The 13,069-nt window shown below is 37.9% G+C and overlaps 1 protein-coding gene across 1 annotated transcript in view; it reads right to left on the bottom strand.

Moving 5' to 3' along the window:
• Window positions 1-13,069, bottom strand: part of LOC129266311 (solute carrier family 12 member 8-like) — a 35,673-nt gene that overhangs the window by 19,298 nt on the left and 3,306 nt on the right. Inside the window, exons 2-3 of the mRNA XM_064104412.1 lie at window positions 11,592-11,744; window positions 2,289-2,480 (exon numbers count right to left, since the gene is read on the bottom strand). Of these exons, the coding sequence (XP_063960482.1) occupies window positions 2,289-2,480; window positions 11,592-11,744 (345 nt within the window). The remainder of the gene's footprint in view (window positions 1-2,288; window positions 2,481-11,591; window positions 11,745-13,069) is intronic.

Below are 13,069 nucleotides of genomic sequence, written 5' to 3'. Positions count from 1 at the left end.
ACTGAGAAAGAGAAAGCGGAGGCTGATGTTAAAGAGAAATTTAATTTTCAACAGAACAAAGTAAAGTGGTCGAAATAATTACAATGAACTTTATACAGACAATATAAATTGAGGCATGTAAGATATATATTTTTCCATAAGTAAAACAAAACAAAGTATTTAAAGCAAAATATCATTATAAAATAAAATTCTGAGAAAATGGAGGGATCCACTAAAAAGCAGTGCTTGTATTGTGTGGACCCCTCTAAATAATTATTGTAGAACTGACTACGAAGACGGACACAGAGGCGACAAAACAAAGAACAAGAAAAAAATGGATACACACACGAGGGATATGAAAATAAAAGGGAAAGAGATAAAGAAAGATAATAGAGCAGGACTTCAAATGGAGAGAATAAGAGGAAGAGAGAGGGAAAGACAGGGTGGGAACAATTGATGCAGTCGCCTGCTTGTTGGAATGAAACATGAGATAAACAAGTTGAAAGGCACACACACACCCACACACACATCAATAATTGAAACCAGATGAAAGATGGCCACTGCAGTCACATGTGCCTAACATTCTGTGTGCTTTCTTCTACCCTTCAACCTTGTCTGTCTGATTGATTTTTGTTGCTCGGCTGGGTCTGATAGTGTAAAGGCACCTGCCTGCCTGGGTAAGGCCGAGACATCGCTGGTGTCGACTTTGGGTTCTTATACCCTCTGTTGACGAGAAAGGCGTAACCAGGCAGGTCAGCTTCAAATTTTCTTTTCATGTCCCCTTTTTTCTGCAAACTGTTTTGTAGAGTCTCAGATCGTTATGAATGGCTAGGAACAAGTGGAACGCCTCTGGAGTCTCGCCTGCATTACGCAATTCGATATAGCAGCACTGCAGTGCTGCCTTTGAAAACAGCTAATTAATTATTCACAGAAGAAAACACTTATGTGATAATAAAATACTATGTCCATTGACCCAAAATGACCTTTGACCATGATCGTGTAACCTAAGACATGTGCAAAACGCCACTAATACTTGATTACCCTTATGTCGATGTTTCATGAGTTAGATCCATAAACTTTCTAATTCATAATGCCAATTCAACACATACCCCCAACACGGCCAGAGTTCATTGACCTTTAAATGACCTTTGATCTTGGCCATGTTCCTGAAACGTGCACAGGGTATATGCAGGGATGCCACTAGGTGTCCTCCAAAAATACTGAAACTTATCGCGGGCCGGGACAGTGTCCAAGAAGGCAAAGAAAAAAATTTAGGGGGGTCCACCTTAAATTTTGGGATGGACACAGGTAAAGAATTGGACAAGCGAAAAAAAAAAAAAAATTAGGAGGAGGGGTCCGCCCCCACCTCAAATTTAGGGGAGGGGGGGAGGACCAAGTGGCTTCTTACCTTGTTGTGATCGATGACTTTAAAGTCAATTAGGTTTAAAAAACTGACGGTAATTAGTTGTGTGTTTCTCATAGAACGCTAGACCAAAAGCTTCAGTCTCTGTATTTTGGTTGTTCAGCTGAACCGCGTTGGCTCCACTCACCAATACATAGACTGAAGAGTTGTTGGCCCGTAAATAAAGACAATGTATCAGCTAACCCAGGTAGCTCCGGCCCGCAAATCGGGCCGGAGCTCCTTGGGCTAGCCGACATGCATGAGAGAGGGGGGAAAGGGAGGACTTTCCGGTTTTTTAATACACAGAAAACAGGAAAAGTCGGAAATACGGAAATAAGACAGATGGCAGGGAAAAAGCCGGAATTCCGTATAAAGACGGAAAAGTGGCATCCCTGATATGACATATCCCCTCCTTCACTTCAAGGACACCTTGATAAGATAGGGCTAACACAAGCCAAAATACCTTCTGACATTCTGGAGCAGGTAGATTGGAGGAAACTTGTAAGAGATCGATGAGCCTAGGAAAAACCGAAGTTATCGCGTTAGGAAAAGTTAACGGACGGACAGACAGACAGACGGACAGACACAGAGCGTGATACCATGATTCGTCCTGTCTGGGACGGGCGTATAAAAAACGAATTATAAGAATTCATCTGCCAATATATGAATCAAATAAACAGTTTAAAAATAAAATATATTGATGATAATCAATAATGACTGTTAGACTGAAATATCAAAAAAAGTGACACCAATAACATTGATCGAATATTAACAAATATTCTTGAGAATATAAAGAAAGTCACGGTGAAAATCAGTGCTATTCAATTGATAATTTTAATTGATGTTAGACCAAGTGAATAAACGTAAATGACATGAATAATCATATGATCATCGTTGTGTGAATTACCTGCCCAAAGGAATAAAGGATTCCAAGTGTTGCCCCCATCCTAGCTCCAAGGACATGGGACAAGAGAAAATAGATGCCCCCGCTCTCCATCTTACATCTCTCACAGACCCCGATGGCTGCCAACGACGAGACAAGAGCTACCGCCACAGTCATGAGGATGATTAGAATCGACAGTCCTACTCCAGCGTTACCCTGGTTCAGAGAAGAATGAAAATAATTGATTTAGAACCGATAACAACCTGCAATTTACAAATTTCCAACATGATATACGATGAATAAAAATGATAATGATTAACTTGCAGATGAATGAAGTGATCTATCAAAGATACATTATTATGGTATTAAATCTTGTACTTAGATTTTAAAATGTGATATATTTTCATTCTGATGATAAAAAACAAATTAAATGTCTGGCGCACAATTCAGAGCAATGAAAATTATAGGCACATTTTTCAACTATAAAGAATAAGCATGAAAAATACATTAAAAAGGAGAAACTTTGTACAAAATAACAAGCATATTCTGGCAGTCTTGCCTGCATTATGCGATTCAATATAGCAGCAGTGCTGACTTTAAAAATCGACTACAGAATAATTATTCACAAAAACACCATTCATATGATAATAAAATTCCATGTTCATTGACCCTAAATGACATTTGACCTTGATTGTGTGACCGAAAACTTATGCAAGACGATCAGTGATACTTAATTACCCTAATGTCCACATTTCTCCTGAATTAGATTCATAATCTTTCAAAGTTATGATGGCAATTCAACGAATACCCCCAACACGGCCAAAGTTAATTGACCTTAATCATGTGACCTGAAACTTACAAAGGATGTTCAGTGATACTTGATTACTCTTATGTCCAAGTTTCATGAACCAGATCCATAAACTATCAAAGTTACGATGGAAATCAACAAAAAACACGAAACATAGGCCAAAGTTCATTGACCCTCAATGATATTTGACCTCAAACTCAGGCAGGATGTTCAATATACTTTATCCTTATGTCCAAGTTTTATGAACTAGGTCCATGTACTTTCTAAATTATGATGACATTTAAAAAACTTAATCTTCGGTTAAGATTTTGATGTTGATTCCACCATCATGGTCTAAGTTCATTATACCCAAAAACACCTTTGACCTCAAACTCTGACAGGATGTTCAGTAATACTTGATAACCATTATGTCTAATTTTTATGAACTAGGCCCACATAGTTATGTTAACTTGAAAATCTTCAAAATGACGAAATATGAAACCAGATATTGGCCAAATGTCATAGACTCCTAATAATAAAAATAGCTTCTTTTTTGCATGACTATCTTTTTAAAACTGAGATATGAAAAATTATATTTATAATTTCTGGTGCACCGTACAAGATTTAGTTTTAAAACAAATTTACAGGTACGTGGATGGATAGATTTTGTAGCTGATATCAATGCTTTCATAAAATAACACTTTAACATTTCAAATGTACACTTGCATAATACAAAAATCAAACAATGCAGAAATTATTGATTGTCTAGAAAGTCTAACATTCAGGGCTAGCCATTGAATGAAAACTGAATGATGTTTATTAACTTGAGGTTAGTAGCATGACATTTCATTACACCAGCGCGCGGCACTAGCGCCGGTCCGACAGTCTCAGGTAAAAATCGCTCTTGTTGTCAGACCAGTAACTTTTTCAGAAATGGCAAATTTACTAGTCCAACAATACCATCAAAATCTGTGATTGTTAGGCTAGTCAAAATGTGCATCATGACATCAATTCGACATGATCTTTGGAACATGTTCCAGGATTATTTTGAGATGCTAGCTAAAACTTTGAGGTCACATTAATCAGGGAAATTGACTCACTTAGATGCAGAAATAAAGAAATGAGAGCAAGTTAAACAAAAACTTTGAAAAAGGATGGATGACCTTGTATCATTTGACCTTTTGTACTCTAGATGACCTTTGACCCCTTAATCTTCATGGACACATGTGGTATTACACAGGGATCATATATGTACCACGGCTGAGCAAGAATGATGCAGAAATAATAAAATGAGAGCAAGACCTTTTTACCTTTTAACCCCTAGATTGTTCACACACGTGGTACCCAAAAATCATTTGAGCCAAGTGTGATTATTAAAATTGATTCACAAATAAATTGATGCTGAAAAGAAAGAAATTCGAGCAAGTTGAACAAAAACTTGAACATTTCTGTAACAGACTAACAGACCAAAATCCTAGGTCTCTGCCGCACTTTGTTTTGGTGAGACAAAAATGGCAAAAACAAAATCAGATGAATAAATAGCATTAGAAATTAATGGCAAAATAATGAAAAAATTGAGAAGAGTCTTCTGATTACTAAGTCTGATGATCATATTTATGATTTTCTGGAAATTTGGTGCAGGTTTTTTTTTTAACCCGCAACAGAAACATTTTGTGTTCGTTCAAGCATTAACAAAACTTCTAGTGGCATTTGAAAGATAAGACTTCAGAGCATATATGAACATCAAAATATTGACATGATAATTTGAAACAAAATTTGACAAACTTTACAAAACTGTCCCTTTTGTAGATCTATATGAACAAATATAAAAAGTGGCTGATAATCTTCAGTCTTTGGCGGCACTGGAATATTCTCTATTTCATCGGTCCACCAGTCTTCGTGGAGCGTTGTGGCCCAGTGGATTAGTCTCTGGACTTTGAAACAGAGGGTCGTGGGTTCGAATCCCAGCCATGGCGAGATTTCCTATGGCAAGAAATTTATCCACATTGTGCTGCACTCGACCCAGGTGAGGTGAATGGGTACCCGGTAGGAAGATATTCCTCGAATGCTCGAGCGCCCGATCAAGATAGCCGTGCTAATAATAATAGCAGGGCTCGCTGGGAGAACAGTTTTCGGAACTGAAGTGGCTACCCTGGGTAAATATGCCGTTATTATTATTATTAGTAGTAGTCTTCGCCAAAAAAATCCTTGGCAGCCACCAATTAAAAAAAATGGGATGATCATGAATCAGGCCTAACTACCAGGGAAAACAGCATCTCTATGTTTAATGAACCCAGTAACAAACTTGCATTTTTCTTGTTAGTAGATTTCCCATTAAGCATATGTATGTTAGTGTCATTAGTTTCCCATGTTTTATTTTGGCTTTCTATTCACCTTCTACTCTAGTAATAATCTATCTTGGTTTACATGCCTTTTTCCAATTATCCCTGACATGAGAAGTCATCCACACACAGCCATACATGGAGACCTGTGCATAAGCACCGTGCTTGCTCTTGTGTTACTTGCTAGATGTGGTGTTAGTGGTTAATATAATATAGCTGTCCTTCTGGAATGGGAATGTATCAAACGCATGCAATTTCCAAATGGAGTTAACCAAGTATGGGTACATACCATTATCTTTTCCAAATCACCAAACCAGATACAATTTACTTATAACCACCAAACTTGTATTGTATGATGATTATATCTGGAAATAAAAAATAGATTTCATTTCGAAGGTTGACAGTTTCATACCAGTATGAAAGATAATAAGATTTTTTAGTGTGACATTGCTGGTAGTTTCAATAATGCATTTATACAGGTACATATTTCTCCAAACAGCAATTTGATATGTTAAATTGCTATCAATGAATATTGAATTTCATTTTATTGTGAATTGAGTTTTCACCTTCAACCATCATTCAAGAAGAGAAAAGTTGTTGATTTATGAATAAAATTCAAACTCAATGGCAAAAATTCATTGACCTTAAAGGGATGGTCCGGGCTGAAAGTATGTATAGCTTAATCAGGGCCTGACCTTTACTTTTTTTTTAGGGAGCCAGCCGGGCTCCTCAACCACTTTTTTAGGGAGCCCGCAAGGGGTTCAGGGAGCCCAAGTTTATCACATTTTTGGGGGGTCATAACAATGGTCAGTATTAAAACACACCAACACAATTCCTTGTTTTTATAATCATCAATACCAGGTGTATTATTATTAAGTAAATGTGAGGATTAACTGAACTGAAGAATTAATCTTACAGCAATTGACTTTTGTGAAGCCCTTTTGTTACAGTAACAGTCTAACATTGGACTTCAGGTTTTATCAGAATGAGATATAGCACTGGATAAGTCACTCTTCCTCGCTTGTCTGTTCAAATTTATATTCATTCAATCTTCAATATTGCTCAACAGATTGAGCAAGCAATAATTAATATCATTTGCAGAGAGGAAAATAAATGACAAAAACTATTGAAAATGCATTTAACCACTAGGAATACACTTTTCTTTCAGAACCTTCCCAAAATATGATATTTTCATCCTTTGCTCAATCTGTTTCATTGCATATTCAATTTCCACTCAAATCACATTCATCTCACCCATTATTTCAGAAAAGACATCTTTGTTTACATTAAACTCAGCCACAGGCACTAGGAATGCCCAAGGGGCTCATACAATGACCCCTGCCATGGGGACATACCATTAGGTGGTTTCAGACCGCCTCGAAGTTCGCCAGTTCCAGGTATTCTCTGATCGGGAAATTTACCCCGATCAGAAAATACCAGGTATTTTGGCGGTCTGAAAGCAAACTACGCGTAATATCCCCGAAAGAAAATACCCGATAAATAGTAGGTACTTGGCGAAATTACGAGAACTTTCGCGGGGATTTTTCCAAGGTCGTGGGTATTTTGGCGGTCTGAAAGCAAATTACGGGAATTTTTAGCCCAGCGTGTCGTTGGGTGCGGCGCCGTGCATGGGTTGCTGCTGGGCTAGTGATTTTGAATTTCGCGCCTTGCTGCTTATCAGACCATACTGCGCATGCTCGTAACTTCAGGAACTTATCCCGAAGGGTATGTTTCAGGGCGGTGTGAATGCAGGAATAATTAATGGGTATTTTTCAGCCTAAAAAAGTTCTCGTAATTTAACGGGGATTCTTGTGATCGAGGCGGTTTGAAACCACCTATTGTAACCAAGCAACACAGGCTCAATGTTGACAGTTACGAGGTCACTCACTGTTTTTATGAATGAACTTTCTTGGCTGATACTAGAAAAACTTAAGGAGCAAGCCGGGCATTTTGATTTACTTTCTAAGGAGCCCGCCAAGGTTTTAGGGAGCCGATTGCCACCGGGCTCCCGCTAAAGTCGAGCCCTGCTTAATAAATAGAGTAGAATTCACTGAGCAAAATGCCGAAAATTTCATCAAAATCGGATAACAAATAACAAAGTTATTGAATTTTAAAGTTTAACAATATTTTGTGAAAACAGTCGTCATTAATATTCATAAGGTGGGCTGATGATGTCACATCTCCACTTGTTCTTTTGTATTTTATTATATGAAATTAGGTTTATTCAATTTTTTTCCTCAAAGAACTAGAAAAATTTGATTGACAACTGATTTAGTGCATTAGATATTTATTGCTGCAACTTATGTCATTATAATGGAGACATATTATTCACACAAATATTAAATAATGAAAAAATTATGATTTTATGTAATAACATAAGAAAACGGAGAGTGGAGATGTGACATCATCAGCCCACCTAATGAATATTCATGATGACTGTTTTCTCAAAATATTGCTAAAGTTTAAACTACAACAACTTTATTATTTGTTATCCGATTTGGATGAAATTTTCGGCATTTTGCTCAGTGAATTCTACTCGATGTATTAAGATATGAATATTTTCAGCCCGGACCATCCCTTTAAATGACCTTTGACATAGGTCATGTGATCTGAAATTCACGCAATATGTTCAATGATACTTGACTACTCTTATATTAACTTTCATGAACTAGATCCGTAATCTTTGAAGGTAATGATAGCAATTCAACAAATATTCCCCAAATCATGTAGAGTTGGTCTGTTGTCTTACGATAAAGCAAACTGTTATTGTGACATTTCGACTGCACCTGCTAGTCTTTGTCAGGCAATGTGGACTATTGCTGCTGCACATGCCTTTTATAGCATAAGCTGCGTGCCGAAGGAAGAACGCTACTGACAAAGAGGTTGTGCAATACAAATCTACCGTTGTAATACTGTTCGTTGATTCTATTTCTCGCTAGCTCCGCCGACACTTAGAGTAGCATGGCATGCGCGCCGTTTTCAAGTCCGATACTACTATTCGTAAACCCTGTGCTACCTGACAGACTCGATGGCATCGTCTACAAGATACCATGTGAAAAATGTGACAAGGTGTACATCAGGAAACGGGTAGACCCATTAGCGAAAGAATGCTAAAACATCGCAGAGTTGTCAAGTATCAGCGCATAGATAGCTCAGCAGTCGCAGAGCATGCTTGGAATGCAGATCAATTGGGATGAGGTAAGCTGCATAGTGCGGGATAAGCACTGGCACACACGGTGTGTAAAAGAGGCTATCCAAATAATATCAATAGGGATAACGGCATTGACATTGCCGAGGAATGGCTTCCGACCATCTGCCGACATACACCCCCTACGACCATCTGTTGCTCACCAATTGACCGCCCTCCAACGTCTGCATGTAACCAAATTTGTGCAGCTACCGCCAGTGACTCCTCGACAGCCGCAATTCGCCCGCTTTCCACGCTGCCGGGATTTCCCCGACGTCCGCATCCGGCCCGGCGATCGCACCGTCCACAGCTTATGATTGGTTGGCGCAGCATGGCGGTCCCAGCACCTTACGCTATAAAAAGCGTGTGCAGCGGCGATTATCCACATTGCCTGACGAAGACTAGCAGGTGCAATTGAAACGTAGCAATAGCAGTTTGCTTTATCGTGAGACAACAGATCAACTCTTACATCGATTTTCTACTACCACGATGATCAACATCTTCTGCACTCCCAAAGTGGCCAGAGTTTAACCCTATATTACCTTTAACCTTAGTCATGTGACCAGAAACTCACTCAAGATGTTTTGAATAGTGATAACTCTTAAGTCCAAGTTTCATTAACGAGATCCGTAAACTTTAAAGATTATGACAGCAATACAACAAATACCCCCAACATGGCCAAAGTTTGTTGACCCTACAATGTAAATGTTCTTTGACCTTGCTCTTGTGACCTGTAACTCAGGTAGGATGTTCAGTGGTACACCACTACCCTAATGTCCAAGTTTCATGAACTATATAAAATTTCAGTTATGACGACATTTTAAAAACTTAACCTTGGTTAAGATTTTAATGTTGATTCCTCCAATAAGTTTAAGTCCATTGACCCTAAATGACCTTTGACCTTAGTCATGTGACCTGACACTCAGGCAGGATGATCAGTAATACTTGATTACCCTTATGTCTGAGTTTCATGAACTAGGTCCATATGCTTTCAAAGTTATGATAGCATTTCAAAAACTTAACCTTGATTAAGATTTCATTTTTGACAACGATGTTGCCGTAGCCGCCACTGGCATTGGAAAAGTGGCGCCTATAGTCTCTCTCTGCTATGAAGGTGAGACAAAAACTATCACTTTAAATTTAGAAAAATACAGTATTACCACCATCAATATTTTGTCATCATCATTATAACCATTATTATCAACATAATCATCATCATCCTCCTCATCATCATCCATGATCATCATTGTCATCATCATACATGTACATAACCTGTCAAGATATGGCTGAATAAGAAACAAACTTTCTGTGCTTATTTATTTCCCATAACAGTATTTTGTATTGAGGAGTTTCAATAGATATTATAGAATGGATGGGAAAATCCCTGCAATCTGATTGGTTGAGAGCAATGCAAGAATTTTTACTGGGCTGCATGAACGATATCCCGATAATCAAAACGATATCCACTGTAAACAAGCTATCGTCCGAAAAGGTCATTGTGATGTCATCGCGCATGTACTGTTACGCTTGTTTACGTCAAAATTTTGAATTTTCGATCAAGGCAGAATGAATCAAATAAAGGATGCAAAATGATCTGTAAGTACAAATACGTTACCGTAATTGTCATAGGGATTAAAACTGCCTGCATACTCGTTAGTTGAGAAGTCCAGACATACGATCTAACGTTTATAGATCTACTGGCACTGCCCTGGGCTGGCTGTGCACAGCCAAATCTCCAGTGCGGGCCCAGGCAGCCGTAGGCACTGGCCACCGGAGCGGCCCGGGCATACACACACAGCTATGGCTGCCTCATAGATCTAGTCAATGCAAAGCTGTATCTGGCATTTTGGGTATAATGATGCCTTTGTGCCAACATATTATCAAGTTAGGCATACATATTTATGTTTTCCAGGGTTATCAAAGGGTCTGCATTACATTTTGGAATTTTCATGCATCCGGTAAAAAATCATGCGTCCAGTAAAAAAAATCATGCGTCCAGTAAATATTTTCATGCGTCCAGTAAATTGAATTTACTGGACGCATGAAATTATCATGCATCCGGTAAATCATTAATTTTTGTGGTTTATTCAATAAAATTTTTCCATTCTATAAAACAGATGATGCATGGGTTTCTTTCGTGGGTCAGTGGAACTGTGTGCACGCGGTAACTTTGGCATTATGGTCTAAACCCACTCGGCTGCGCCTCGTGGGTTAAACCATGCCAAAGTTACCTTGTGCACACAGTTCCTACTGACCCACTCTAACCCATGCATCATTTGTATACATGTACAGACTACTGTTTTCTGGTTGTGTTTTTAATGGCAACTCCCGTAGGAACTCGGCAGAACAACTTTTGGGCTGGTAAATACTATAAAGCTAGTATTACATACTGTAAACTTACCTGGAATAATTGAGTTTACACAAATATTACTGGTAGTTATTTTGATGACCTACATGTATGTCAAAAATACATGTACTGTATGAAGACCAACATGCCATTTGAATTGTTGGTAGTATAGGTTTCATCAGTTTGTCAATTTCCATTTCCTTTTTTTTTCATCTCGGAAGATGCAGGAATAGGCGCATATTCCATCCCCCTAGCTAACTATTAAAGGTGATGATTTATGTTACACTACATAAACCATCAGGGTGAGTCCATACAAATTGGACAGTCGATTCACTATTAGTAACATTTTTTAATTCAATATAAAGTATAATCAATGCAAAAAAATGAACTTAGCAGGCATCTTTAGAATGTATTGGAGTGATAAGCAACTGCATGTAGTTTCAATAGGTAAACATTTTAAAATCATTGATTTTCAAACTGATAGAACATGTAGTTTATCACTTGAGTATTATCTATCATATTATTCTTATAAAAAAATGTTACAAGTCGTGATTAGACTGTCCAATTTCTATGGACGCATTCTGATGGTCTGTGTAGTATAACATACACGAGCCATCACCTAAGGCACCCCCTAGCTAACCCATGATCTTAAAAAAAGTCTTACCACCATCCAGCCTGTCCGAAGGAAGATGACCACACCAAAGATGTTGATCATACAGGACGTGAAGACGCCATCCCATGTTCCAAAGAGGACAGGTTCCCTCACAAAGAAGTTTGCCTTCCACCATGGTGTTTGGCTATGACTGCTCTGCCCAGCCTACAATAGAAGATTTATTTCATTTCATTAATACAATACCAATTAAAAAAAAACATGAATTGTCAAGCAAACACTTCATAAACAATGATTTTTGTATAATCATGGCACTTGTGAATTCCAAGAATTTCCACAAAAACAATTTAATACATTACAATATACACTGGCTAAAAAAAAATGTTTTAACTGCAAACCCACTTGATATCAATTTCAGCAATATCACTGCATTTTAAAGGCCACCCACCGCACACCTTATGACCTGACTGGTCTATGACTGAGTGACGGGAAATGTCATGTCACAGCCCTTGTCAGCTTCAGAGTCACATACAGGTCACAGACTAATGGTAAGGATTTGAAACATCAAATACTAACGACTAGATCGCAAGTCAAACTTTCAGCTAATCAGACAGCAGTTGTATTAAGTACCGACACGCACATGATATGCAACGAACGCATATGCAGCAGTAAGTGTTATTTTCTCAGTTGCTATGGCAAAAAGCAAGAGCGCATGCATGTGCTTTCACTGACAGCAGGGCCGCCAGGGTAGTCATATTGCAATGTGTTTGATGGCTTATGACTACCTTGAACTAGTCGCAGATCAGTCGAGTCATAAGGTGTGCGGTGGCCTTAACCCTAAATAGACTGGGCTATTTCTACGCCTATTAAGACGAAAAATATCATTGCTAATTAATTATAATTCATGCGTAATATCAAAACTTTGCTCTAATCAACTAAATAATGCCCCTAAAGTGCTAATTTTTGGTTCACAGACTCCTTATAGGAATCTGATCAATTGTACTTTTAAAAAATATCAACGTCACATTTATTTCCTTATTTTGTTTTCTCAACTTCTTATGTATTCTTTTGTTTTTCAACTTTTTGTTTTTTTACTGTTTTTTCAATGGAAATTATCAGGGACTTTATTTAAATGATAAATACGATGAAATTAGTTGATTTGGATTAATAAAAGGAAAAATAATGACACATCTACATGTATGAATTTTTGCTAAAAACACTATTTGCATTTGATTTGTACACGAATTCATGTTTTTGAGCAATTTTGGGTTTACATGCACTAATACGAAGTATTGCGTAATTTCAGAACCGTGTTCCAGGGATCGCAATATTGGTCTCAAAGTTTTGTGAGACTTGAAAGTAATAAGTCAGCGAGTGACGCGGTCAACAAATTTGTGCAGCAGATTTATCGCGAAAAATATCAATGGGGGCCGCATCAGGATGATGAGTATGATATCTACCATAAATAGGGCCTAAACAAATTACCATCATAAACTGTTCAATATACTGTTGTTTCAAATGAAAAAAAAAAT

Source organism: Lytechinus pictus, chromosome 1 (genome assembly GCF_037042905.1).
Source record: "Lytechinus pictus isolate F3 Inbred chromosome 1, Lp3.0, whole genome shotgun sequence".
NCBI lineage: Eukaryota > Metazoa > Echinodermata > Echinoidea > Temnopleuroida > Toxopneustidae > Lytechinus > Lytechinus pictus.
This window is presented reverse-complemented; position numbering and strand designations above follow the sequence as displayed.